Below are 27,173 nucleotides of genomic sequence, written 5' to 3' on the forward strand. Positions count from 1 at the left end.
TCTAAAATGAGATGAAAAAAAGTCGTAGAAATTAGACACTATGTAAATTAACTTTATAAAATAATCATAAGTCCTATGTTTACTGAATTTTATTTCAGAATGATCCAACCATTTCAGTGACTATAAACAATTATTTTCAACTAGTGCATAGACTATTAATTTGTTTTTCCATCTGAAAATCTTAAAGATAGGGGCGCCTGGGTGGCTCAGTCAGTTAAGCATCTGACTTCAGCTCAGGTCATGATCTCAGGACTCTGGGATTGAGCCCCACTTCACGTCCAGCTCCTCACTCAGCAGGGAGTCTGCTTGTCCCTCTGCCCCTCCCTCTGCTCGTGCTCTTTCTCTCTCTAATAAATGAATAAAATCTTAAAAAAAACACACACACACACACAAAGAAAATCTTAAAGATAAACACCTGGTTTTCTTATGTTGGTGCTTGATTTCCTGATTATGCTAACCTTATTTGATTGGTAACATATGAGACACTGGATGGGGCAAGAAGAACGGGAGAAAATATGGGGAACACAATATAATCTCTTATTCTCAGTTCCTAACTCTTTGGAAAATCTTCAATTAAATGTCTAACAGTCCTCTCCGCATTCAGTAAGATACATGATTATTCTCTTGAGTTCCTAGCATGTTCCAAGCACTGAGCAAAAGGCCCTGGGGATAGCGTAGAAAATAAGACAGATGAAGTTCATGACCTCATGAACCTTAACTTTAGGACAAGCAAACAAATAAATGATTAGAGATCATGTTATGAAACAAAAAAGTGCCAGGAGAAGAAATTTCGTCAGAAAATAGGAAAGAGCTTTGCATATCTGCAAACTGAAAGGAGGCAGGTTTAGCTGAATGAAGTAGGATAAGTGAGGGGAAAGAATGTCATGAGATGTGTTTAGGGAGATGGAAAGAAGCCAGATCTGTCAGCATCTCATAATCCACAGTAATGAGTTTGTGAATCATTTAGTCTGCAATTCCTAACACTGGTAGTTTGAGCCTCTTTATCAGGGATTTATTTACCATTAAGGTTTATATTCCTTACCACTTTGATTCTGGGCTTTTTTATTTTTTTATTGATTTATAGAAATTCTTCATGTGAATACTAATTACATATATCTCAGGACAAGCATTGGGATGAATTTTTGTCTGTGAGACACACACACACACACACACACAGTTGACCCTTGAACAATGAGAGGGTTAATGGCACTGACCCCCCCAATGGAGTTGAAAACCCATGTATATAACTTTTGACTCCCCAAAACCTTAACCACTAATGGCTTCCTGTTGGTCAGAAGCCTTACTGATAACATAAAATCAACTAACATATATTTTGTATGTTATATGTATTATATCATGTACTATATTATATAATGTATTTTAAAAATCATACAGTAAGCTAAAGAAAATAATAAATAAAATAATAAGTAAATAGATGGTGTACAAAAAAGTTATTAAGAAAATCATAAGGAAAATACATTTACAGTATTTACAGTAAATACATGTACTGTATTTATTTTTTAAAAAATCTGCATGTAAGTGCACCCCCATGTTTCAAACCCATGTTGTTCCAGGGTCAACTGTGTGCGTGTGTGTGTTTGTGTGTGTGTGTGTGTGTGTGTGCGCGCGTGTGTGTATAAGATACTTAATATCTAAGCATAGTATCATATATATATATATATATACACACACACACACACACACACACACACACACACACACACACACATATATTACCCTGGAATATGCCACTTATGTATCTTTGTTTTATATTACTTTTATATATGATCAAACATATATCAAATTTTAATTTAAAAAATTATTTTAAAATTTAAAACTACAGCAGATTCTACCTGCTTTCATTTCGTCACTTTCTAGGTGGTTATGCCAAGCACGGACTAGTAATCTTAAAACAAAATGTAAGATTAAATGCAAGGTACTAACCATCAATTTCTATATTTATAAAATAGAACAGGAAGGCATCAAAAAATTAAATATCAGATTTATTTAATAAATCTTCCCCTTCCATATATCCCTCCCCATTAATTCTGCTTATAAGCTAAATTATGCAAACATAGTATTTTGTATAATTTACAGTAGTTTAAAGAGTAGTATTTTGGTGACAGTCTGACAAGAAAATCAAGACACCCTATATTTTAAGACAGATAAAATGTAATGCAGAGAACTGGCTACAGTAATGATAGAGAAAGTACAAAGCCAAAAAAGGGAGCAGAGAGGCAACCAGAGATTAGCATAGGAGGAAACCGCTATACCCCTACACTAAAGGGTAAAGGGGAAGAAGCAGTAGTACCTCTGGATAGGAGCTGGCACTCTTACAGATCTGTCCAGTGAAAGACACGACCCACAGAGGAAAAAAAGCCACTGTCAAAATCACTGCCTAAGGCAAAGGGGATAACCTGACTTTTTCCTTCCTTGCCTTCCAACTTCCAGTGTCCCCCACAGAACATGTACTTGGAAATACAGGCTGCAAGAATCAGCCTCCTGTGATAGGGAATAGAACAGTGGAAGGGTGAGAAGTATATCTTAGAGCAAAAAAGCCTGCACAAGTGGTAATACTGCTCACTCCAGGAAATACTATAAGAAGTTTTTTCACTTAGAAACATCAAAATAGCATATTTTCCTCTTAAAACTTATGTACATTGAAAGAATGACTTACGAAAGATTTGGATTATCTTCTGTTAAATTATTTTCCTTTCTTGTCAAGCATTTATAGAAAAAGCTACTAAAAATGTGACTTCGTTCAACAAGTTCATCTGATGCCTTCTCCAATATAAGATACCTGTAAAACAGCAACACCACAAAAGTAAGTTATTTTTAGATTTTACCTGGTCTTCTCCCAGTTATCTTATGTATTCTGGAAATCGTTTTTATGGCCTATTAGATTCAAAGCAATCTTACAATTTGCTCTGATTTCAGTGTTTTTGGTTATTTACCTCACCCTCCATCAAGACCATTTAAAGCAGAAATTGCCCGCTTATTCTTTCACTTACTTAACAAGTATTTATCAAATTCCTAACATGCCACCAAGCACCATATTTACACTAAGATATAAAATAAGAGGGAAGAAAAGAGTACCTGCCACCATATAGCTTACAATCCAGAGGAGTGAGTATAGAAGGAAAGATTAATCAAATACTGAAACCATGACACTCCTACAATAAATTTAGAAAAATTTTAATTACTATGAGATATGCCTAACCTATAAATCCTTAGTCCATTTCTACTGAAACAATTCTTCAACATAAGCTTATAACTCTATGATTTAGTACTTAAACCCTTCATAATTAGAGAACTCTTCTATTCTTAATAGTTTATGCAGGTTCAAAAATGACCTTGTAATTGCTTTTTAAAAAAAAAAAAGCATAAAAGACAAACACAACTTGAAATTTTTTAATGTGGTTGTGGGGAGGCTTTGCTACATGGAAGGAGACAAAAAGGATGCTTCTGGTGTGCTGGAAATGGTATCTTGATCTGAATGATGATTATATGAGTGCATATATATGAGAACATTCATTAGCTGTACACTTACAATTTATGTACTTTATTACTTCAAAGTTATTCATTAATTTAATAAATAGAAAGTAGTTAAAAAAGTAAAGTTAGAATCCCCTCTGAAAAGAAGTCAATGAGACAGAGATACAGGCAATTCAGTGAAAAGGAAGTACAGAAAAGTACTACTGGAAATAAATTAGGAATAAAATTGTATTAGCTAATTCCAATAAAACACACAAAAACTAACAATATGATCCAGTTCATCTCACCAAATATAAATTTGACACTACTATAGGAATACAAAAATAAGTAAGATGTAAGATGTGTAACCTTTAGAAGGAGAAAGATCATAATACCATCAACTAACTTTAAAATCAGGCAAAATATTATAAGTATTATAAAAGAGATGCAATGAAGTATTATGGGAGTTAATAATATCTGTTTAGAAGATTAGGAAAAGTTTCAAGAAGGTACCACTTCAGAGAAACCTTGAAAGAGGAATAAAACTTCAACAGATTGAGATAAAGAGGAAAGTCTTCCGGAATCAAGACAAACAGGGCATTAAGGGAGAAGAGTGAATAAGAATGGGCTTTGTTTAGTAAATTACTTATAATTCAATTTTGCTGGACTTTGTAATACATACAGGGTTATTAGTAGATGGCTGAAAAGATAGTGTCAAATTATCAAGACTCAAATGTCAGAGTGTCTGAACTCATTTGACAGGTAATAAGAGATTAATGAAAGTTTCTAATGGGAATTGCATTCATAGAGTAGTTTAAGAAGAATAGTGGTGGTCGTAATATACTTAATGGATAGGAAAACAGAGATAAAGGATACAAGGAGACTCGTTAGAAGTCAGTAACAAGTCAGATAAGAAGTACTAGAAAATCATGATGACAGAAGAAAAAGAATAAATGAATTTGAGAGACAGAATCTACTAAAATTGGCAACTGAAATGAAACAAGACGAAACCAGAGAGGGAGACAAACCATAAGAGACTCTTAATCTCAGGAAACAAACTGAGAGTTGCTGGAGTGGAGGAGGGTGGGAGGGATGGGGTGGCTGGGTGATGGACATTGGGGAGGGTATGTGTTGTGGTGAGGGCTATGTATTGTATAAGACTGATGAATCACAGATGTGTACCCCTGAAACAAATGATATATGTTAATAATAAAAAAAGAAGAAGAAAAAATTGGCAACTGACTATGTAGAGAGGGAAGGGAGGGTAAAGAGTCAATGATAATGGAGACTTCTGCTTGTAGCCAAGATGGAATAATAGAGGCCAGATTTATCCTCCTGGATGAAAGAAGCAAAAGATCAGACAAAATATATATGAATCACTAGTTTTCAAAACACTGGACATCAGGCAACAAAGAACAGTGATCCTTGAGAAATGGGAAAAAAACAAGGTGAGCTCCCCTAATGCCCCAGCTTAGTGTGTTGCTAGTTTCCAGGCTGCAGCATGGGATGGAATAACCCAGGTGGCAGACTACAAGTTGAGGAGACATTGAAAGTCAGCAGAGACCAAGGAAACTAGAATTTGCAGATCAGAATACTGAAAAGGGAAGAGCTGTAGATAAAGAAAACTCCAGACACCTGCAGAGAATGCTCCTTAAGTATTCAGAAGAATTTTGATCACCACATGCATGTGAGGAAAAGGCTGGGGAGAGAACTACTTGAAAAGATGAGAGGGAATGGTAGCCAGCAGCAAGAATAGTGCCTGTTCTTACCAGACAGACTGGAAAACCTCATAATTCATGAGGCCCCGGGTAAAAGATATTTAAAAAGACCCAAATCAATTCTAGAAATCAAATGTAAAGTATCTGAGATGAAGAGTAAATGCTAAAGAGAGATTTAGAGCCTGAGAGACTGGAATAAGGCTAGTAATATTAAACAAGAGGGTTCAGGTAAGATGAGGACTAGAAACTTTGCATGGAAGTTTATAAAACCTTCCTATCTATTCCTTCAGCTTGGCTATACAAAAAGTTGAAAATTATTTTTTAATGGAATCATGGTATGGGTTTTTTAAATAACAGGTAACTCTTATAGTGCTTAAAGACACAAGAGATAACTACAAAGTTGCTTCTTTTCCTTTCCCAAAGTGATCTGTAATTTTTTTTTAAAGATTTTATTTATTTATTTGACAGAGAGAGACACAGTGAGAGAGGGAACACAAGCAGGGAGAGTGGGAGAGGGAGAAGCAGGCTTCCCACCGAACAGGGAGCCCGATGCGGGGCTCGATCCCAGGACCCTGGGATCATGACCTGAGCCGAAGGCAGGCGCCCCATGATCTGTAATTTTTTAAGTACTTCCTTCACCACAGTAATATAACAGCCAAGAACTATAAATCAAAAGTAAATAAAAAAAACTAAAATAAACAAAAAACAGTAACTCTTCTCAAGTATATAGCATCTATAGGAGGTAAAGGAATGAAACTGAAGTCAACTATAGAAAACCCTGGTAGGCAAAAATCTTTGAATTCTTGGCAGATTACTTTTAGCTAGAGTTAACAAAACTTCAGTGATAGACATGCGATTTAAGATTCACATTAAAACTGATAAATGAGAAGATCATTTATCATTGTACTTACTTAAGGTAGAAATCAATGATTACATCATTAAGAAACTCTCCTTCTTCTAAGCATTCCAGATCTTCATTAGTTACTCCTAATCCCCCTTTTGTAGGTGGTGGAGGATACACAATCAACCTTAAAAAGTAAAACTAAAGTTAAAACATACTGGTAGTGAAAATTCTAACATCAAAGAGATTTGTTATATAACACTAATAGGGCAATATATTCAATAACTAAAATGTACAGAGTAAAAGTACTTAACAGGATATAAGCAATTATATTTTCCTTTATTTTCACAAGGTACTAACAGTACTCTCATTATCTTTTCATTTCCAATCCCATGTGGGCTAGTATCACATTTGTCTAATCAATACCTTATATCTCACAATCAGTTATAATACCATCAAAGATATCTCTCTTCTGTACAATTTTTAACTTTCAACAAACTGATGTAATAAACCATAAAAGATTTTCCTATGCTCGACTTTCCAACTCTAAGTTGGAATCCCCAAGACTAGTTCCTTTCTATTTAGAAGAGCCAACAGTCAAAAACTATGTTCTCCTACTGGTGGCTAGTCCACAGCAACAGCTGAGCAATAAAGAAAGAACATGGGATCAGAGAAGGCAAGTTTCCTATAACAAAGTGCTTGTAATGTAAATCTTAAGAGAATATAAAGAAAACAAGTGATTATAACACAAGCAGAAAGAAGTAGAAAACAGATAACCACTAATTAGGCATCTTTTTTCTGGCACCTTCTCTAAAATCTTAGAAATAAGGGCAGTTCTGAGTTTCTAGCTATAATCTTGGAATACACATGATGGTCCTCATTGCATGAATATAGTCAATAATAAAGGTATAATAATATGTACTTCTTAAACCAGAAAGATTCAAGAAGATGAAGTCATCTGCAATTGATTTAATCGTGGCAAACAAAGCAAATAAAAATATGTGAAATTTTAAATGCTAATATGATAGTTACTATTTTATGGGCTAAATTTTCTATCCTGTTTTTTTATTTGTTGTTTGTTTGTTTGTTTGTTTAACAGAAACATACAGAGGAAGAGAAATCACTCTCAAATGCACAGACTCCCTGTTCTGCCTAGCCACCATGAGGAGACACATACAAGATAAAATACGAATAAAGTAGCAACTACTGAAAAACAAGTTCTAATAAACTCCAAAGTACCTTAAGTTGAGGCACACTTCAGTTAAGTAACCCCACTTTTCCTACCATATATTCAGATATGGAATATATAAACATAAAAACCATACACTGCTACTCGGGTATTTTCAACAAATACTTCAATCTTACTCAGTTTGACATTTTGGTTACCATTTATGTCTTACTGACATAAAACTAAGTAAAATGGCACCAACTGTTTTCTTAATAAATTTTTTTAACTTTCTAAAAAATAAAAAAATTATTATTTCTATTACTAACCATCAGTGTAAGGGCAAAACTCAAACATTTAAAAAGGTAAACTATTGTCAAATCACTATGTTGTATACCTGAAACTAATGTAATATTTATTGTGTGTCAATTACACCTCAGTTAAAAAGAGAAAGGTAAACTACTTAAAATCAACAATATGAATGAAAATTACTAACGTGTCCACCTATTACAAACAGGATATGACACACTACATACTTCTGAACAGGTCCAGTGTGCCTGACTTCTCGCCATTCTTCATCTGGATTAGACGTAATAGAAAGTGAGTAGCAACCACTACTTTGCTTCTGCAGGAAGGTGTAAGTTGGCTTGGCTGTATCTATATTTGAAGGCTGACAAAATGGCAAAGAAAAAGGTTTCCTTATAGATACATAAATATACATTATCTCTCAAAAGGATAAAGTCAAAACCTAGACTTTCAAGAGAAAACGTGACTAAAAGAAATCAGTATCAATGAGTTATATCTATACATTTAGAATTTCTCCAAAGATATCATGCAATCAAAACAGTACTTTTGATCAAAAGATACTATACATATGGGGGCACCTGGGCGGCTCAGTTGGTTAAGCGTCCAACTCTTGATTTCAACTGAGGTCATGATCTCAGGGTCATGAGAGCGAGCGCTTTGTAGAGCTCCACGCTCAGCAGGGAGTCTGCTTGAGATTCTTTCTCTCCCTCTGCCCCTCCCCATACTCACATGCACTCTCTCTCTCAAATAAATAAATAAATCTTTAAAAAAAAGATATTGTACATACAGTGGTCAAAGCTTAACTTGAAGTGTTACTTACAGATATGGGCTTTATAATTAAAGAAAAACATGAAAACTTTTCAGTTCAAAATGAACAAAAGATATAACAGGTAGGACAAAATAAAATTTAAGAGACCAAAAGTTTATATTTGCCATAGACAAACTTTGAAAAACTTTTCTTTCCAGATGTATTTGGCAGAGATATATAAGCCTCTCCCAGATTCCCCCAATATTAACATCTGTATAACCACAGTTACAACTATCAAAACTAAGAAATTAACATTGGTATAGTATTATAAACTAGACTTTATTCTGAAATCACTAGTGTTTCCACTGATATCTTTTTTCTGTATGAGGATCCTACAATTCCTGTCTTTCCTTGTCTTTCATGACCTTGATATTTTCAAGAGTATTGGTCAGTTATTTTGTAACTGGGTTTGTCTGATGCTTCTCATAATTAGATTGAGGTTACACAATATTGGGAAGAATACCAGAGAAGTCATGTACCCTTCTCAGTGCATGATGTGACTGTCTCTTATTCCTGGTGATGTCTGCCACATTTCTCCACTGTAAAGTTACTACTTTTCTTTTTATAATTAATAAATATTTTGGCTGAGAGACTTTTGAGAATATGCACATATCCTGTTTCTCCAAGTTCTCACCTATTGGTGGACCTTGCCTACAACAATCATTAACTATGGTGGCTTTGTATTTCTTATTCCTTTTACATTATTAATCAAAATACTTTTCTAAGAAAGAATTGTCAATTATCCACCATCAGTATTTCTTTTTCATTCATTAATTCAGGTATTTATTTGTATTAATATAGATTTATGGGTATTTATTTTACTCTTTGGTAATAATCACATGTTATCATTACCTATTTTATTGATCCAACTGTTCTAGCTTTGGGGCGCTTGGCTGGCTCAGTTGGTGGAGCATGCAACTCTTGATCTCAGCGTTGAGTGCGAACCCCATATTGGGTGTCAAGTTTACTTTAAAATAAAATAAAATAAAAATAAAACTGTTCTAGCTTTGGTATTGGGAGTTCTTTCAGGTTGGCTCCTGTACCGTTCTGACAAAACATAGCATTTTTCACATCACTCTATTTTCAGTGAACAAATTTTTACAAAACCTCGCCAATTATATTAATCATACGCTAACCTGAGATACTGATTTCATCTTCATTTCTTCAGCAGCAACAGCAGGAAAAGAAAAAGTTGAAGCACAATAATAATGAATAAAAGAACTTTCTTTTGAAGAGAGGTTCTGAAATAAAGGAAGTGCCTGAACCCAAGATAATGGATAAGAAAGCTCTAATTCTCCATTGGTTGTACTTATTTCTGTCATAATATCTTTCAATTTCAATTCTTCTCTTTGTGAAATAGGACTGTGTAGCTCAAGGAAAATGAACTCACTGGATTTTGCTATAAAAGAAAAAAGAAACCAATTTTTATTAATAGTGTTATTTTTCAAGGGGATTATAATTAAAATAATTTAATTATTAATAACAGTATTTTGTATGTTAGTTAATAACCCAGGCAAATTAAATCCCAAAATAGGCCATTAGTAATAGCGATTCAAAACTCACAAATTTTAACTCTTCCTGCATTAAAAGAGAAACTCTATAATAGTACTAGTTGCTGTATCTCTACTATGTGGCATTTGGTAGGTATTAGTAAACATTTATTAATGAATTTATGAATAAATGAATGAATGATAACTAGGCATTTAAATATTTTTCTCTTGCCTCCTCCATTTATCAAATCTACCAATTAAAAAAGTATTCTGATCAAACACTTCCTTCAAAATCATTTTGTTTCATCAGTCATTTCAATAATGGTCTCAGATGACATTCACTCCCCAACTTCCCTATTTAATCATGAATTTTCCCAATTAATTTGGAGTAGGACAGCAAAATAACCATAGTAGTCCTCCCTTATCCATGGTTTCATTATCCACAGTTACAGTCACCCATGGTCAACCACCGCAGTCCAGAAGATGATCTTCCTTCTGGCCTATTGCCATCAGGTCAATAGTAGGCTATCACTACATCAAAATGCCTACATCATTCACCTCATTTCATCTTCTTACATCATCATCATTAAGAAAGGTAAGTACAGTGTAATAAGATATTTTGAGAAAGACCACATTCACGTAACTTTTTATTACAGTGTATTGTTATAATCATTCTATTTTATTCTTAGTTATTATTGTTAATCTCTTACTGTACCTAACATATATTAAATTTCATCATAGGTATGTATATATAGGGAAAAAACATAGTATATATAGAGTTCAGTACTATTTGTGGTTTCAGCCATCTGTTGGGGGGGGTCTTGGAACATATCCTTTATGGATAAAGGGAGAGACTACTATAATACTAAAGGTATAAAATTGAGTTTACTACTTACCACGTTTAAATGCAAGGGAGTACAGAGGGCAAGGTAGAGCGATCAAAGAGGTAAGAAAGAACCTTACTAATGTGATTTATGCAATTCTAAACTAGACTCTTTAGGAGTTGAAAACTAAGCAAAATTGGGAGATATTTAAGATACATTTAAATAGACCAGTTTGGGGAGCATTCTCCCAAAAGTATTCAATCCGGTCTTAGAAAAATGATATATTTAAGTAAAGTGAGTTTTTTTAAAAACTCAAGAATAATGTTGAAGGTAAAGACTTCTGTATTTTATTTAACACTGCCACTGATTAGCTGTCACTATTCATTATGAAACAAGGGCAAGAAACTTGTAAGAAAGATAGCCAAGGATGGCAACTGATTTAAGGATAAAGTATTCCTTCTTTTTTAGAAGATAATTTCTCTTGGTTGAGTAAAATTATCAGAAGAAATTATGTAGAAAAAATAATTTATCTTGCATAACATTAAGGGTTAAAATTATTTTTAATCCAATGAACTTAATTTCAATTCAATGAAATAATTACATTCTATTAAATTACTTTAGAAGAAAACTATTTACATGACTTCTCAGGTTATTCCAAAATTTAGAAGTCATTTCATACTCACATTGCTGGCTTAATATGGAGTTTTCTAGTTGGGTCTGAATCTCTTGAAGATAATTTGCAGAGACCCAGAGGAACAGGATAGCATGACTCCTTTTACCGTGATCATCATCCTTATTTTTCCATAACCCAAACCTCTTTAAATGTGTGGTATCCACTAGCAATGAAACCTCATTCAAGGACACTAAAACCAAATAAAAAGATAACATTAGGAATAAAACACTTACATACTATATGACTCTTCTTTAATACACGATGTTTTTCAAAAAGAATGATTGGCAAAATTTTACAGAAGTATTATTTCCAGTGCAGAAAAAAAGCAAAGAAGAAGAAAGATGACGACAATGACAACTATCTGATCTATCCAGAAAACTAAGCATAGTATAGCTTAGAAAATTATATATTTCTATTTTGTCAATACCATCAACCAAGACCCCAAATGTTACCACAAACCAATTTATTCCTATGGTTCTTCTCCCAAAATATGTGCATTCCACTATAGAGACTAGCCACTATCAAAAGACTCTCAAAGATATTATGAGCTTTTGAATGGTCTAAGATAATATTTCTTATAAAATTCTTCCAGGTTTAAAAAAAATGAATAAATAAAATTCTTCCAGGCTTTACTTCTCAAAGCCTCTAGGTAATCACTCAAAATTATGGGTCTTTCTCCTAGTAAGCTAAAAGAAGCTTCTTTGAGGATTTTTTTTAAATACATATAAACATAGAAAACTAGTGTAAAGAAGTCCTGAAGGTCATCCAGTCCAACTTTAAGAAAATAAGCATCTGAACTAGGAATACAAGTTATCAGTTAAGTACAAACTCAAGAAGAATACCTATTTGAAACAAATCTCTTAATACTCCTTCCCCCCATTATCTCCTGGCACCTTGCTACTCAAAATCTAGTTCTCAGCCTGGGATCACATCAGAGCCTGTTAGAAACGCAGAACTGTACTCTAGATGTACTGAATCAGAATTTTGGGCTTACCAAAAAAAAAAAAAAAAAAAAAAACCACAAAACACAAAAACCCCAGGTGATTCATATCACTCAAGCATTTTACAATAAGCATTCAAATACTTAACTAGTCATCTTAATGTTCCCACGCTAGATATTCTATTCTTTTTCTTATAATCAATTGATCCATTTTAAACATCTTGTCTTTATTTCTTTATTTTTTCCTCCTTTCATTCATTCTTTCCTTCCCTTATTCCATTTCTTCATGTTTTTCTTGCTCCTTTTCTGTATTTCTATTCCTCCTCTGTGCCTGTTTGCATGCTTGCCTGCCTACTTACACTATTTCACTGCTCCTTTTAAAAACATTTTACATAACTTCCTTCTCTTTCTAACTCTGTTTCTACCTTTTATATATTGGCATTTTCCTGGATAATCCTTTTTAAAATCACTTCTATCTAGTGATCAATCTATATCTATCCATCTATCTATCACCTATCTATGGATCTATTTATGTTTTACATCTACTCCTCACATACCTATCTACCTTCCATATAGCTGTCACCATTCATCAATCCTATTTTACTGTAGTATTTTAACTGAGTTCTTTTTAGATTTCTTTCCCCACTATTCCACAATTGTACTTAATTTTCTTACTACCTCCTCCCTTCAAACGCTTCTTTCTATTTCTTACTCCCACATTCTTTATTTCTTTTGTATTTACTCTTTCCTACAGACTCATCACTTTAAACTTCTCTTTCTTTCCTCCTACTTCCTATCTTGGTCCCTTCCTTTTTCTTTTCTCTTTGATAGCTTTTTTTCTCTTTTCAGTCCAATTCATTCACTGTCCTTTTCTTTCTCTATTCTTAACTTGCCTGTATCCTGCCTGTCTTCCTATCTTTCTTCTTACTTCCTTTCTTTACATCCTTCCTTCCTTCATCTCTTTATCTCTCCCTTCCTCTTTCCTTTTTCATTCCTCCTTCTCTCTCCTTCATCCTTCCATTCTTTCCTTACTTGTGTTTTTAAACATTTTTCTTTTCATCACTCTTGTTTTCTTTTTCTTTGCATCTATTTCGTCCAGTCTTTCCTACTGGCTTGCCTTTTAAAGTCTGTTCTGTCTCTTCCTATCGCCATCTTTCTCTCTCTACCTAGCTATCCTACTTTATTTTACTGTCTTTTTTTTACATGGACTATGACTTTTCATTTTTCTCCAGCTTTACTGAGATACAATTATCATATAACACTGTGTAAGTTTAAGCTAACGTTAATTTGATACACTTATTTACTGCAAAACAATTACCATCGAAGCATTAGCTAACATCTCCTTAACTACCATTTCATTTTCAGGTTGAGAACATGTAGGATCGACTCTCGTAGCAATTTTCGAGTATATAATACAGTATTATTAACTGTAATCACCATTCTGTACATTATTCATCTTCTACCTGGAAGTCTACACTCTCTGACCAACATCTTCCCAATTCCCCCATGTCCCAGCCCCTGGTAACCACCATGCTAGTCTCTGTTTCTGAGAATCAACTTTTTTAGATTGCACATATAAGCATATCATGCAATATTTGTCTTTCTCTGACTTTTCTCAAATAGTATAATGCCCTCAACGTCCACCTATGTTCTCACAAATAGCAAGATTACATTCTTTCTCAAGACTAATATTCCATTGTATATATAAATCACACTTTTATCCATCCATCAACAGACACTTAGGTGGTTTCCGTATTTTGGCTACTGTGTATAATGCGGGATGCATACATCTCTTCAATATCCTGTTTTCATTTCTTTTGGATACATATACAGAAGTGGGATTGCTGGATCATATAGCAGTTCTAATTTTAATTTATTGAGGAATCTACAGAGCATTTTCCACAGAAACTACAGTAGTTTACAATATCACCGACAATGTACGAGGGTTCCCCTTTTCTCCAAATCCTTACCAACACTTGCTGATTTCTTGTCATTCTGATGATAGCCATTCTAACAGGTATGAGGGGATATCTCATTGTGGTTTTCATTGCATTTTTGTGATGATTAGTGATGGTGAGCATCTTTTTATGTGCTTATTCGCCATTTGTATGTCTTCTTTGGACAAAATGTGTATTCACTTCTTCTACCCAATTTTTAATCAGACTTTTGGTATTCAGTTTTCTGAGTTCTTTATATATTTTGGATACTGACCCTTTACTAGATATGTGGTTTGCAAATATTTTCTCCTATTCCACAGGATGCTTGTTCATTTTGCTGATGGTTTCCTTTGCTATGCAGAAGCTTTTCAGTTTGATGGTGCTCCACTTGTATATTTTAGCTTCTGCTGCTTCTACTTTTAGAGTCAAATCCAAAAAAATCATTGCCAAGACTGATGGGAAAAAGCTTACCCCCTGTTTTTTTTTTCTAAGAGTTTTATGGTTTCAGATCTTACATTTAAGGCTTTAATCCACTTTAAGTTGACTTTTGTATACAGTAAAGATGGGAGTCCAGTTTCATTCTTTTGCTTGTGGCTATCCAGCCTTCCCAACACCATTTATTGGGGAGACTATTCTTTCCCCATTGTATATACTTGGCTCCTTTGTTGAAAAGTAACTGACCACATATGCATGGGTTTACTTCTGGGGCTCTCAATTCTGTTCCACTGTTTTATGTGTCTGTTTTTATGCCAGTACAAAATTGTTTTGATTACTATAGCTTTGTAATATAGTCTGAAACCAGGAAGTGTGATGACTCCAGCCATGTTGTCAGGACTGTTATGGCTATTTGGGGTCTTTTGTTGTTCCAGACAGATTTTACAATTGTTTCTATTTCTATAAAAAATGTCATTGAAATTTTGATAGGTATTACAATGAATCTGCAGATCACTTTGGGTAGTATGGACATTTTAATAACATTAATTCTTCTAATCCATGGGCACTGTAACTCCTCCATTCCGAAAACTGTCAGTGAAACTGGCAGCAAAGACAAACAGACTAAATTACAAGAGTAAGAACCTTCAGAAACTCCTCAGCATTTCTTCCTCATGCACCTCACAGTCCCAAATAATTGATACTACTTCTGTGAAATCTAGACAATTACTACTAATCCAAATGTACCAACCATAATTTTCTTTAGAAAGACTGCTTCAAAAAGTTTCCCTTTTAAAAAAGGAGATTTAACACCATCATTAAGGAAAATATACCTCACTACCAAATTTTCCCCAATATTTGGTTTATTTTGTTACAGGACTATGGAAGAAACTGAAAGTGGGAGTTTGTCTATCATTTTTCCTAACCACTATTAGGGATCTTAGTAATAGAACCCTAATTTTATTTAGGAGGCAAGATAGTTAGCTTTTAGAAACTCTATTTTCCTAGCTTCCTTTGCAAGTAGATGTGTGATCATATGACTATATTCTACCTAAGAAAATGTAAGTAGAAGAGGTTAGGTGGCATGCACATCCAAGTAGGCTCCTTAAAAAGGCAAGAGATAGGTGGTATGTATGATTTTTACCATTTTTCCCCTTCCTCCTGCTTTCTACCTAGAACACAAACATGATGACCGAAATATAAGCAGCCAGTTGTCCATGAGACAAACTTAAGGATGAAAGTCCTATGTCAGGAATGACACAGTAAAAAAACAAAAAGGACTGGGCCTCTGAAGACCAAACAAAACCATATCAGCCCTGTTTAGCCTACCTCTGGATTTCTTCTTCGTGAAGGAAAAATAAATTATTTTCTTTAAGTCACAGCCAAACATAATTAATAGCTAATATAAATATGAAAACTAATATTTCCCTCAGCTACTGTAGAAAAAGAATAAGCATTTAGACTCCTACATTCCTCATCTATTAAAACCTTTCATAAGCATGCCTTGTTTTTAAAAGATTTTTATGGGGCGCCTGGGTGGCTCAGTCTGTAAAGTGTCTGACTTTGGCTCAGGGTCATGATCTCAGGGGTCCTGAGATGGAGCCCCGTGTTGGGCTCTGCACTCAGCAGAGAATCTGCTTGTGCCTCTCCCTCTCCCTCTGCCTCCTCCCCACATTCATGCTCTGAAAAAAGAGAAAGACAAATACCACATGATCACTTACATGTAAAATTAAAAAACAAACAAACAAACCACAAGCTCATGGATATAGAGATCAGATTACTGGTTGCCAAAAGCAGGGGGTGGGTGGGCCAAATGGGTAAAGGGGACAAAAGTACAAACTTACAGTTACAAATAAGTCACGGGGATATAATCTACAACATGGTGACTACAGCTACTAATACTGTATTACATATGTGAAAGTCACTAAGTGGGATCTTAAAAGTCATCAATCACCACCATAGGGAAAAAAAAACCTTTTGCAACTATGTATGGGGAAAGATGTTAACTAGACATACAGTAGGGATCATCGTGCAATATATACAAATAACAAATCATTATGTTGTATACCTAAAACCAGTGCTCACTTCGGCAGCACATATACTATACCTAAAACCAATATCATGTTACATGTTGATTATACCTCAATTAAAAAAAAATATGGGAGGAGTGTTGTTACATAGGTATTTTACTATAGATTACTGTACTTTCTTTTAGGAAATTATTATTTTCTTTTAAATCACAGGTCTTTGTTTCTTCTAAATGGTTCATGTTACATTATTCCATAATAACTTATTAAAATATCCTAATTAGGAATATCAATATATTTATTCTGTGCCTTGCCTATACATTCTTACTACTTATAGTAGCTTCCTAATTACTAGATTATCATAATATATAGTTGTGGATTCTGCACATGGTTATGCGGGGAGTCCAATTAAAGTTACTTTGATCACATCTTCAGTCTTAGAACAGAAGCTTCCTCTCTTCCCTAGTCAACTTGTGAAGTGCTATCTGTGTCTATTTTTCTTCCTCATTCTTTGCATAATTCATTCTCTACAGAGACTATTCTCTATTGCTTCTTATTTGTCTTCTTAGTGTCATTATTATTCTGAAAGGATTTTAGTTGGGGAGAAAATAAGAAAATGGTCTGAGCCTCTGCATATTGCAGGTACAGTTTCCAATCTACTTTGCCCTACTCAGATAAGAAATGGTATAAAAAAATTTCTCCTAACCTCTATACAAAACCATTTTACAAGTTTGTGGGCAACATTATAAATTTTCCTTACAGTTCCTATTTTCATCATTTCATCACACTAAAATCTTGCTATCAAAACTTTATTTCTGCTACTTTGAGTCCCTTAATATTACTGCTCATTAAAACAATAGTTATAAAATATATTAAAATAGTCTTATAAAATATTTTAACTCCTTTTAAAGCTGCTAAAAAAAGTGTTAACTTGAAATACATTATTAATCGTAGTTTTACTTAATTTCTATACTGGAAAAAACTGTGGAAAGTTGGCTGCAGAAAGATTTCAGAGTTTTTGCTATTTTATGTTCAAAATTACAGTGAAAAGAAATCATAAGACAATGACAGCTTACCTTGAAATGGGATCTTAACGTACTTTGTCGTGAACTAAAGGAAATATAAAAAAGCAAAAAATGAGTTACCACTCAATATAAATTACTATTCAAAATTTTCAGTTCTTTTTCTTTTTCAAACCACAAGCATGTATTCAAAGTCTATACTAAAAGTTCTCAAGGGGCGCCTGGCTTGCTCAGTCCATAGAGCATGCAACTCTTGATCTTGGGGTTGTGAGTTTGAGCCCCATGTTAGGTGTAGAAATAAGTTTAAATTTTATTTTAAAATAATTTTCAAAAAAAAGTGCTCAAGCTTTTTATCAATAAACCAAGAAAATGTCTCACTGTAAAGACTTAGTTGGAGGTTTTCTGGTAAAGACCTAATTTTATGGAAGAACCCTGTGCATGTAATTTAACTCTCAATATGCTCATTTATAAAAACCAGTAAGACTTTACTTAATATGTTTTTCAAAAATGTTTCCTGAATATTTGTGGAAGAAATAAGACAAAGTCCCAAGAAACTGCCAAGAGAACCCCAAGGTGTCAGTGACTTTGGTAAATAAACCACAAAACGGGGTTTGATTCTTGGCTTTGTTAACATTCCTAGCATTCATCTTTCCATGTTACAAATTCCCTTCTGACTGAAGATGCAGCAAAGTTTTTGTTCTTTCTCTTCCTTCTGTGCCAGGACACTAATTTTCTCTAGGAATCTTCTGTATACATCTGACCTTAAGTGTTGCTTTTATAACAAACTCTCAAGGTCATGGAGCACCTAAAATCTTAAATGTTCCACCTAAAATAGGCTCTTAAATTCATTTTTCCACTAATATCAAATGAATTCATGGCTATTTATTTATTCTTCAGTTAGGTTTCTCTTTTGATCAATACATTTATGAAATTGTTTACCAAATCAGAAGTATAGTCTGTGAGCACAAAACAAAATTAAAAACAATCTTGGTACATGGGTTCCTAAATTAACTACCAACAGAATTCCAAATAAGTAGCAAACAATGTCCACTGAAATCACAGGTTTATTGTGACTCATTTCTTCTTCTAGTTTAAAAATTATTTCATATTGTAGTTTCACAAATATAAAATTGGTATTTCAGAGTATAAATCAGCCACTAAAGCAAAATTCAGGCAAAAGGCCATATGAGTTAAAAGCTGAGCTTGGGGTTCAAATCCTGTCTCTACCACTTATACAAAACAGTAAGTAGGTAAATTTAGGTTACTTACTGAGCCTCTATCAGCTTTAGATAAGAGCCTTAATCAAAAGGAACTATTATCATTAGACACTACCATCTGATTAAGTATATTATCTAGTTTAGTTTAATCAAATACACCTTATCATTCTGTCACTTTCACACAACTGCTATATATATTTGGTGTATATTTTCCCTTGCCAAATTCTGACATATTTCACCAGGTCTTTAATCTCATAAAATATATCTTAGCAAATATAAATAATTAGTTACAGAAAATGAATATAAGGATTTTGCTTTTGAGATTTTATAGACATTACTACAAAATTATGAACTAGAAGTAGTGAATCTATATATCTTAGCCTCTACTTTGTCATTATTCTCTCATTCTTCCACAATAAGCATTCTTGTCATTTATCAAATCTTTCAGCATGGCAAGGATCTGATAATCATTTATACCTTTGTATGATGACTAAGCCAACACGTAACCTCTCCCAAAAGCAGAGCCTTATTCCCAGCAAAAATTTAATTCCCAGTTGGGAAAATAAGACAGATATTTTTGTGAGAGTAAGATAAACCCAGTTGTCTGAAATCATACCATACCTATTTTATAACTTCTTACAAGAGCCAGTACAGTTCTCTAAACACAATGTGTATTTAATAAACATTTGTCCTACTATCAACAAAGCTGAGAAACAAAAAATGAAGTGTTCACATGTATTGCAGCATTCTCTACATTAAAAAAATAATAGTAGTAAAGGTCCAACTATAAGAAAATGAGCTCTACTTTATGTAAATAGTTTCCCAACATAGATATTTTTCTAGTTTAGCTAAAATGTAACTATCATGAGAGTGAGAAGGGTATCTCTAGTTAATCTACAATAACACACTAGTAGAGACTCATTAAACATCTGGAAAATGACTGAGTTTACTTCTCTTATTTACTCCCCTACAAAAAAGTTCTTTAATTTCTAAGTTACAAAGCATTATGAACTGTGTCTGAAAAAAGAATATATAAAAAGTCTTTTGAATCCTTGAAAGTTTTAAGACTTTTACCTTTTTCTTTCCCCTTTTCATGTTATTCATTACTTTTAAATTTTAAAATTGCTTATGCTCTCTCCTTAGTAACATACTGTTTTAATATTTACATAATTCCTCTCAGCCTTTCTTCATATACATATATTTTACCTGTATATATTTGCTTTGATTTACTAAATCACTTTCCTTTAATTAGACAATTAAGTTTTTATTTCAATTGGAAGTGTTCCAACAAAGGTGAAACAAATTTTAAAAACCTACTTTATGATATTTATTGAATATTTGCACTCCCCTACTACTTGTAATGGCAAATACTGGGACAACCAAAATGTTCCAACAGTCAGGAATTAAGGACAACCCAAATACTCCAAAATAGATACGTGAACTAACTTAGTATAATAATGTAAGTTATAAAAGAGCATATATGTCATATACTTTTGATTTAAACATATATGTGTATCTAATGAATATGGAATGATATACACTGTAGAGTTAATGTCAAATGTTTCTGGATAAGTAAGATTACAGATATTCTTTAAATTGTTTCTTAAAATAGTTTCCTTACTCAATTTTAATTTTTTGTTTGGTCTTATTTTTTTGCCCATAACAAGTCCACCTAACCATAATACACAATTAATATATTAACTAATGAAAACCCATTGCTGAATGTTTATGTTGTATTTTCCTCCCCTGACTACTAAATTATTATTATATTTATATTATCCAATTTTTTACCATTACAAACTAAACAGAAAAAAAATGATTAAACTCAATTTAAAATAAAAAAGTAAAATGGGAGGGGCAGGGGGAAAGATCATAAAAAAATGAATGAAATTCCTTAAAGAAAAAAATTGTAAAATCATCCCAGGCATGCCAAAATCATTAATATCTAGAAACTACTGATCAGAGAATATTAAACAAAATTGTTCTTGTGTTTTCAATCAAAGCAATTTTAACTATATCACAAGCTACCACTATTTGTAGATCCCAGATTTTGCTGGATTTATACATGAAATTAGGCCATACTCCTGCAGAGTCACCACGTAAACATCTACTTTATGTCTTAAATCATATGCTGTCTTCTCTGTGAAGTCTTCCCGTATTCCTCCAGATATTCCCATATACACCCTTCTTGTACATATTTCCATTCTGCATTTTATCATAATGTAAATCATGTGTCTGTCTTTTCCATTAGACTACAAGTTCCATGAAAGGAGAGAGTGTGTCTTACGATTTTATTTTTCCCTGCCCTACCCCTAACACAGTGGCATATTAATAAAACTTTTGGGAGAATATGTGAGTTATAATCTGACATGGCCAATGCAATTCAACTAACATCTGAAGTGCCTATTTAGGATTGAACCATTTATGGAAGGTGTAAAAGCGAATAAAAGCATGGCTCTTCACCACAAGATGCTTTAGGCAAAAATATAAACAATTATAAACCCATAAAATAAATCTTACAAGAGATGTACAAACAAAGTGCTATAAGTACACAGTTACTTCTGGCTAGAAAGGAGAAATCAGGAAAGGTTTCCTAGAAAAGGATATATTTCAGATAAGCCTTAAAAGATGGTTAGAATTTAAAAAAAAAAAAAAAAAGATGGTTAGAATTTCAACAGGCAGAAATAGTAAGAAAATATAGAGAACTGAGTAAAATCCAGTCTAGGAACTACTCCTGGAGATCTTTAAAGAAATTTAGGTATTTGAAGAATTCAGTTTACAATCTAAACCAGCAAAATAAGATTTCTTCTTTTTGCTCTCAACTATACCCTGAATAAAAATTGACTTTACCACCAAGTAAGTTTAAGAGCCCAAAGAATATCAGTACTACATATGATCTTTTTTCATACATGATCTTCATTAGAATAGTCAGATCAAAGATATAATTTTAGGATATCCCGTGATTTTAGGATTCCCCCCCAATTAAAGACATGTCTCAAAGTAGGTGTCCCTACTTTATATTCAAAGTGTCCCATATAAAATTAATCTCAATTCTATTGTCATTTGTACTTAAAAAAAAAGAATCTGTAAATTCTTTGTCCATAATCCAAAACTGAAAAAACAAAAACACAAACAAATTATACTTACTGTAACACAACCTTTAGAAGCTCCTTTTATTTTACCAATATAAACAGAAGTAAATATAAAATCCAGTTGTAGATCCATCTCATTACTAGGTATAATACAGGAAATGTTTTCCATGACAGGATTATATGGACATAATTCAGATGAAGCCTAACAAGGAATAAATTATAAAATGCATATAACCCTAAGTATTACACAAATGCTGACAATGATTTTCATAGTCAAATATTTCTTTAAATTGCTATTAATGAATTTGTGAAGGATTTTATACTGTTCTTATTGTGAAATAGTTACTAGATTTTTTTTCTTAAAAAGCATGATTTACCTTGATAAAATTAATAGTTGAATCCTAAATTAATGACATAGGCCTAAGCTCTAGAAATATATCTTCCTCTGCATCAAAGCCATGATTTCAAATTTAATATTCCCTAATAGGTTTTATTCATTTTTAGCTCAACAGAAATAAATTAAGATTTATATAGTGCCTTAGTTTAAAATGAGTTTCTAAATACATTATCTCTTAATCACCACAACCACCCCGTGAGGTAGTTTGGGGTTTTTTTTTTCCATTTCATAAGTAAAACCAATAGATATTTGGATAGGTTAAGTGATTTGCCGAAGGTCATGAAGTTAGTGTGAAGCGAAGTTAAGTCAAATCCAGGTTTCTATCCCCAGGTCAAGGGTTATTTCAACCACATAGAATTGCTTCATAAACCAAGATGATGCTCTTAGGTAATGCACTTGAAGTGCCTAAGAACCATCTGCTCTATCAAATCTGTTTTACTCTATGTTTTATGTCTGAAAATAGCCAACCAGTTACCTAAAACCTCAAAAATCATCCACTTCCACTCAAACACTACTGAACTCATGCTTTTAAATTACAATACACTACCAAGAAGTATTAGCAGCCACTGTTTCCTACATCTCTTCCGAATTTTAAACTGCTTTCAAATGACTTTTTCAACTACACATTTGCCTAGCCTTTGTACATTATCCTCTTTAACCCTAACATCACTAACGACCAAATAAATTACCACTAGAGCAACTATGCATGTGTACTCACTCTCCTTCTACCTCTAGAAAATGTGATTAATCCTCATCTGAAACATATGTAGTACTCATTATTCTTAACCCAGTTCACAGTGCCATTTATCTACTTTATAAAAAGTCTTTATCATTCTCATCTTTTATTGCTCACTCTAATATTCTTCTTATCCCTTAAAGTATAGGTAACAAATAAACTATAGGGATTCTAATCAGTCAGACAAATAACTGTGTGTGTTTTAAGTGATAAAATGAGAAGATGGGATAAAAAGAATTTCTTATTGGGGCCTCATATTTTGCAAAGACTAAACTAAGTGCCTCCTAAAAATGGCCAACCCATGTTTCTCATAACTTCATTTAAAACTGGAAACAAGGAAAGGTGTGGAGATGTTAAGGTATGCTGCCCTATGCTGCCCTTAGTAGGTCTTCACATTATTTTCTGCTTAGGTTGTAATCATATTCCATCAGTTCTACAAAAAATGTTATTTTCTTATAAATAAGATCATTTCATACTGCATTATCAACTTATATGCTACCAAGGAAACTATAATTCATTGAGAAGTTTGAATTCATTATCAATAATGACATGGTTTTCATTACAAATACAATTAAGCCATCAAGTAAGCTACTGGCCCAATCAAGCAAAAATAGTTACTAAGGTGCTAAGGTGATCTCTATATAGAGCACCAATGCAATAAAAACACCAGCAAAACAATAATCAGACCACCAGACTTTTTTATAGAACTGACCCAATTCTTCATTAACACCTTAAAGAGTAACAGCCTCTGACATTATTAAAAAATAAACCAACAAAAGTTTCACCATAATTCTACACTGGTGGTTACTAATAATCATGTCTTTATAATAGGATAATAAGAGGCTGATAATAAGAATACTGACAATAATTGATTTGAACCTCACTTCAGAGCTATAGTTTTTAAAGTACTATGTCAAAACACAACTGGCTGACATTAAACTGAGACACTTCCATTTATTATTTTCTGTAAGAAGGAAAAGACAAAGGACTTACCAAACTGCTAAGTTTGTGACACTATTCTAAATGCTTTCATATGTTACTTCATTTAATACTCAAAATAATCTTGTGAGGTAGGTATTATCACCCTCATTTAACATATGAGTTAACTCAGGCTTAAAGAAGTGACTTGCCCAAATGACAGAGCCGGGATTTGAACACAGGTCTGTAATCTCCAGAAACCATGTTCTTTTCCCTACATCATGCTGCCTTAATTGCATGTGAGGAAAAGGAATAATTCCAAGTAGCTACACTACTGGAGGACCAGACAGATAAATACCGGAAACTGCTTAATTCTAGGAAATGTTTTGATAAAGTAGTTAAATGTCCAATGAGAATCATTTTTTAAAAAAAGAAAATAGTATTCAAGTCATAGAATATTTAGACTGAAAAAAATATAAATGACCAAAAAAAAAAATAATTCTTTCACTTCAATAAAGACAATTACATTATTTCCTTCAAACTAATATGAAAATTATCTCAAAATTCAACTAGGAAAATTTGTAATTTTTATTATAATATTCTGCTTGATGAAAGAAACAGTCATTAATCAATAGTGTATATTTCACTGTTAATTATGAGAAAGCAGAAATAAATTACCTGTACAGATTCACATGTAATCAATGGTAGTTCTGACAATGCTGATTCAGAAGTACTCTCCTTTTCATTAGTGATGACATGGTCTTGCTTAGGCTGTAATTTAAGAATTTCTGAACTTTTATGTTCAACAGGTCCTTCTTCATCACTGGAAACAACAACTAAAAAGGAAAAATTATTTTTTAAATGTGTCACAATAATCACACATCAAAAAGAAAAAGAAAACTTTCTGATTCATGCAATATACTTTTAATAATCCCATGAAAATTTAATCATCTAACTTTGTCCAACTCAGAAACTGGACTATCATTATCTGATTTATACTAGTTATATATAATATTTCCATATCAGTGCTATTATTTATCAGTTACCTGCAACCTTACCTTCTGGAGGATGAAGACATTTAAAAATGAATAAAGTCATGAGAACTTAGGAACAAATTCTAGCTAGAATAATAAAAATGTATTGTGTCATCACTCTAAATTGTACTTAAAAAAATTAAGTTTAAGATTAAAATTTAAAAAAATAAATTATAGTTGCCTCCAGGAGGAAGCAGTGGATGCCTGAGAAGATGTGGGAGACTATTCACTGTATATCCTTTAAAACCTTTTTTTGTACCATGTGAGTGTATCAAATACTTGAACATTAATTAAATCAAAATTAATGACAATTATTATATAGCACTTAAACTCCACACTTCAGCTTCATCAACCAAAATGTCAATAATAATGATCCTTCAGAATCCTTTTAAAAACTACTGAGATGAGGGACTCCTGGGTGGCTCAGTTGGTTCAGTGCCCGACTATTGGTTTTGGCTCGGGTCATGATCTTTTGGGTCATGGTATTGAGCCCCTCCGTGGCCTCCATGCTCAGTGGGGAGTCTGCTGTAAGATTCTCTCCCTCTGCCCCTCCCCCAAACAAGCATGTTCTCTCTCTCTGAAATAAATAAATAAATCTTTAAAAAAAAACTACTGGGATGAATTACAGTTCACAATTCTAAAAAAATAAAAAAAAAAACCCTGCTTCCAAGTAATCTATTGTTTACCTAAATCATTATTACAAAATTTATGAACAAAGTCCCAAAACCCCAAGTTTTCTTTTTCTAAAGTTAATATATTCCACAGTGATGTCATAAACAGCTATTGCCTCAGCAAAATTTGAGAGGAGAAACAGAACTAAGTAACTAGCAGAGAAAATTAAAAAACATTATTATCCTACTGTTACTTACTTGGTTCAACTGATATCAAAGATTGGTTCCCCTCACTGTGTTCACTTAAAGCAGGCTTTTCTATTACATTCACCTCATTCTCACCCTTCTCTAGCAGAGGAGAATTCCCCACAGTATCAGTGGAAATAGAGCTCTCAAAAGTTTCAGTGGTTGAACAGTCAGAGGTACTTTTGGTAGCAGCACTCAAAGCCAACTCCTGACTATTAAGTGAGAATAGTTTAGCAATATCGCTTTCTATAGGTTCAGGTGTAATTTCTTCAAGCACTTTTGAGTCTTGATGATAGTTTTCACTTGACTTTTTAAATTCAGCAGATGCTGTTGAGTCATTTTCTTGTTTTTTCTGAACATAAATGCATACAGAAAATTAGCATTAGTTAAATTTGGCTAAAGAATTTTTTTAAAGTTTAAATTCCTAAAGAAGAATATAAAAGTAAAAATATTATATCATTTCTATAAATACAGGGATAGAAAACTACACAATTATACTGTATTACTCTTGCTAGGGTCTCCCAAGTAAAAAGAATCTGATCTGTCCAATCAGACACCCAAATATTTTTTTAAAAAGGCTGCAATGTGGAAACTCCCATATTTACAAGTGGTTCAGGTGGTTTCCCACAACCTAAATCAACTTTAGAGTAAGAAGAAGTTTTTTTTTACACTTTTATTTTGTAAAAGTAATGAGGCCAAATGACGTCATGTGACTTTATTAACAAAAGCAAAAAATTAAAAACTTAAAGAGGATAACAATTTGAAAAACTACGAAATCAATCACTGACTTCACATCTCTGTTACCATTTAAATCTAAACCATGTTTATAACTCAAAGCTACTGAAAAGTCCTAAAAGGCCTGTGAATTAAAGGAGTAAAAAATTCTCTTTACTTTTATTAACTGTACACTAAGTTTTGAAAATAGGTAGTATGTGCATGAAGTATGGTAATTCTTCACTTTCAACAGATTCCCTAAACCCGAGGTAGAGAGTCTTAAAGAAGTTGGTAAGTAAATTACTACTGATAAAAGAAATCTGGTAATAATTTTACACAGCATATGAAAAAGCAATTGACTGGACAATATGAATAGAGTATTAATAATATCTGGTTAAAATAAGGGAAAATAAAAGAGAACAAGTCCAATGGATATATACCAAAGTAAGGAGTGCTATCAGAGAAGGAGCATTTTTAACTTTTTTACTCGTTCATAACATTTGAAATTTGTTCCAAAAGCTATATTACTAAAAAACTTTTATTTTTTTAAA

At 33.0% G+C, this 27,173-nt stretch overlaps 1 protein-coding gene across 5 annotated transcripts in view; it reads right to left on the minus strand.

Annotated features, from left to right (window-relative positions):
- Nucleotides 1-27,173, minus strand: part of SENP7 (SUMO specific peptidase 7) — a 133,757-nt gene that overhangs the window by 12,346 nt on the left and 94,238 nt on the right. For all 5 annotated transcript variants that reach the window (XM_028119221.2, XM_028119220.2, XM_028119219.2 and 2 more), the window contains 9 exons: nucleotides 25,921-26,260; nucleotides 24,696-24,853; nucleotides 22,022-22,168; nucleotides 17,712-17,745; nucleotides 11,310-11,489; nucleotides 9,449-9,711; nucleotides 7,735-7,868; nucleotides 6,104-6,220; nucleotides 2,678-2,800 (listed from right to left, as the gene is read on the minus strand). In XM_028119221.2, the coding sequence (XP_027975022.2) occupies nucleotides 2,678-2,800; nucleotides 6,104-6,220; nucleotides 7,735-7,868; nucleotides 9,449-9,711; nucleotides 11,310-11,489; nucleotides 17,712-17,745; nucleotides 22,022-22,168; nucleotides 24,696-24,853; nucleotides 25,921-26,260 (1,496 nt within the window). The remainder of the gene's footprint in view (nucleotides 1-2,677; nucleotides 2,801-6,103; nucleotides 6,221-7,734; nucleotides 7,869-9,448; nucleotides 9,712-11,309; nucleotides 11,490-17,711; nucleotides 17,746-22,021; nucleotides 22,169-24,695; nucleotides 24,854-25,920; nucleotides 26,261-27,173) is intronic.

The sequence above is a fragment of the Eumetopias jubatus genome, unplaced genomic scaffold (assembly GCF_037043125.1).
Source record: "Eumetopias jubatus isolate StellerSeaLion01/CBP00866 unplaced genomic scaffold, mEumJub1_p1.0 scaffold_1, whole genome shotgun sequence".
In the NCBI taxonomy this organism is placed as follows: domain Eukaryota; kingdom Metazoa; phylum Chordata; class Mammalia; order Carnivora; family Otariidae; genus Eumetopias; species Eumetopias jubatus.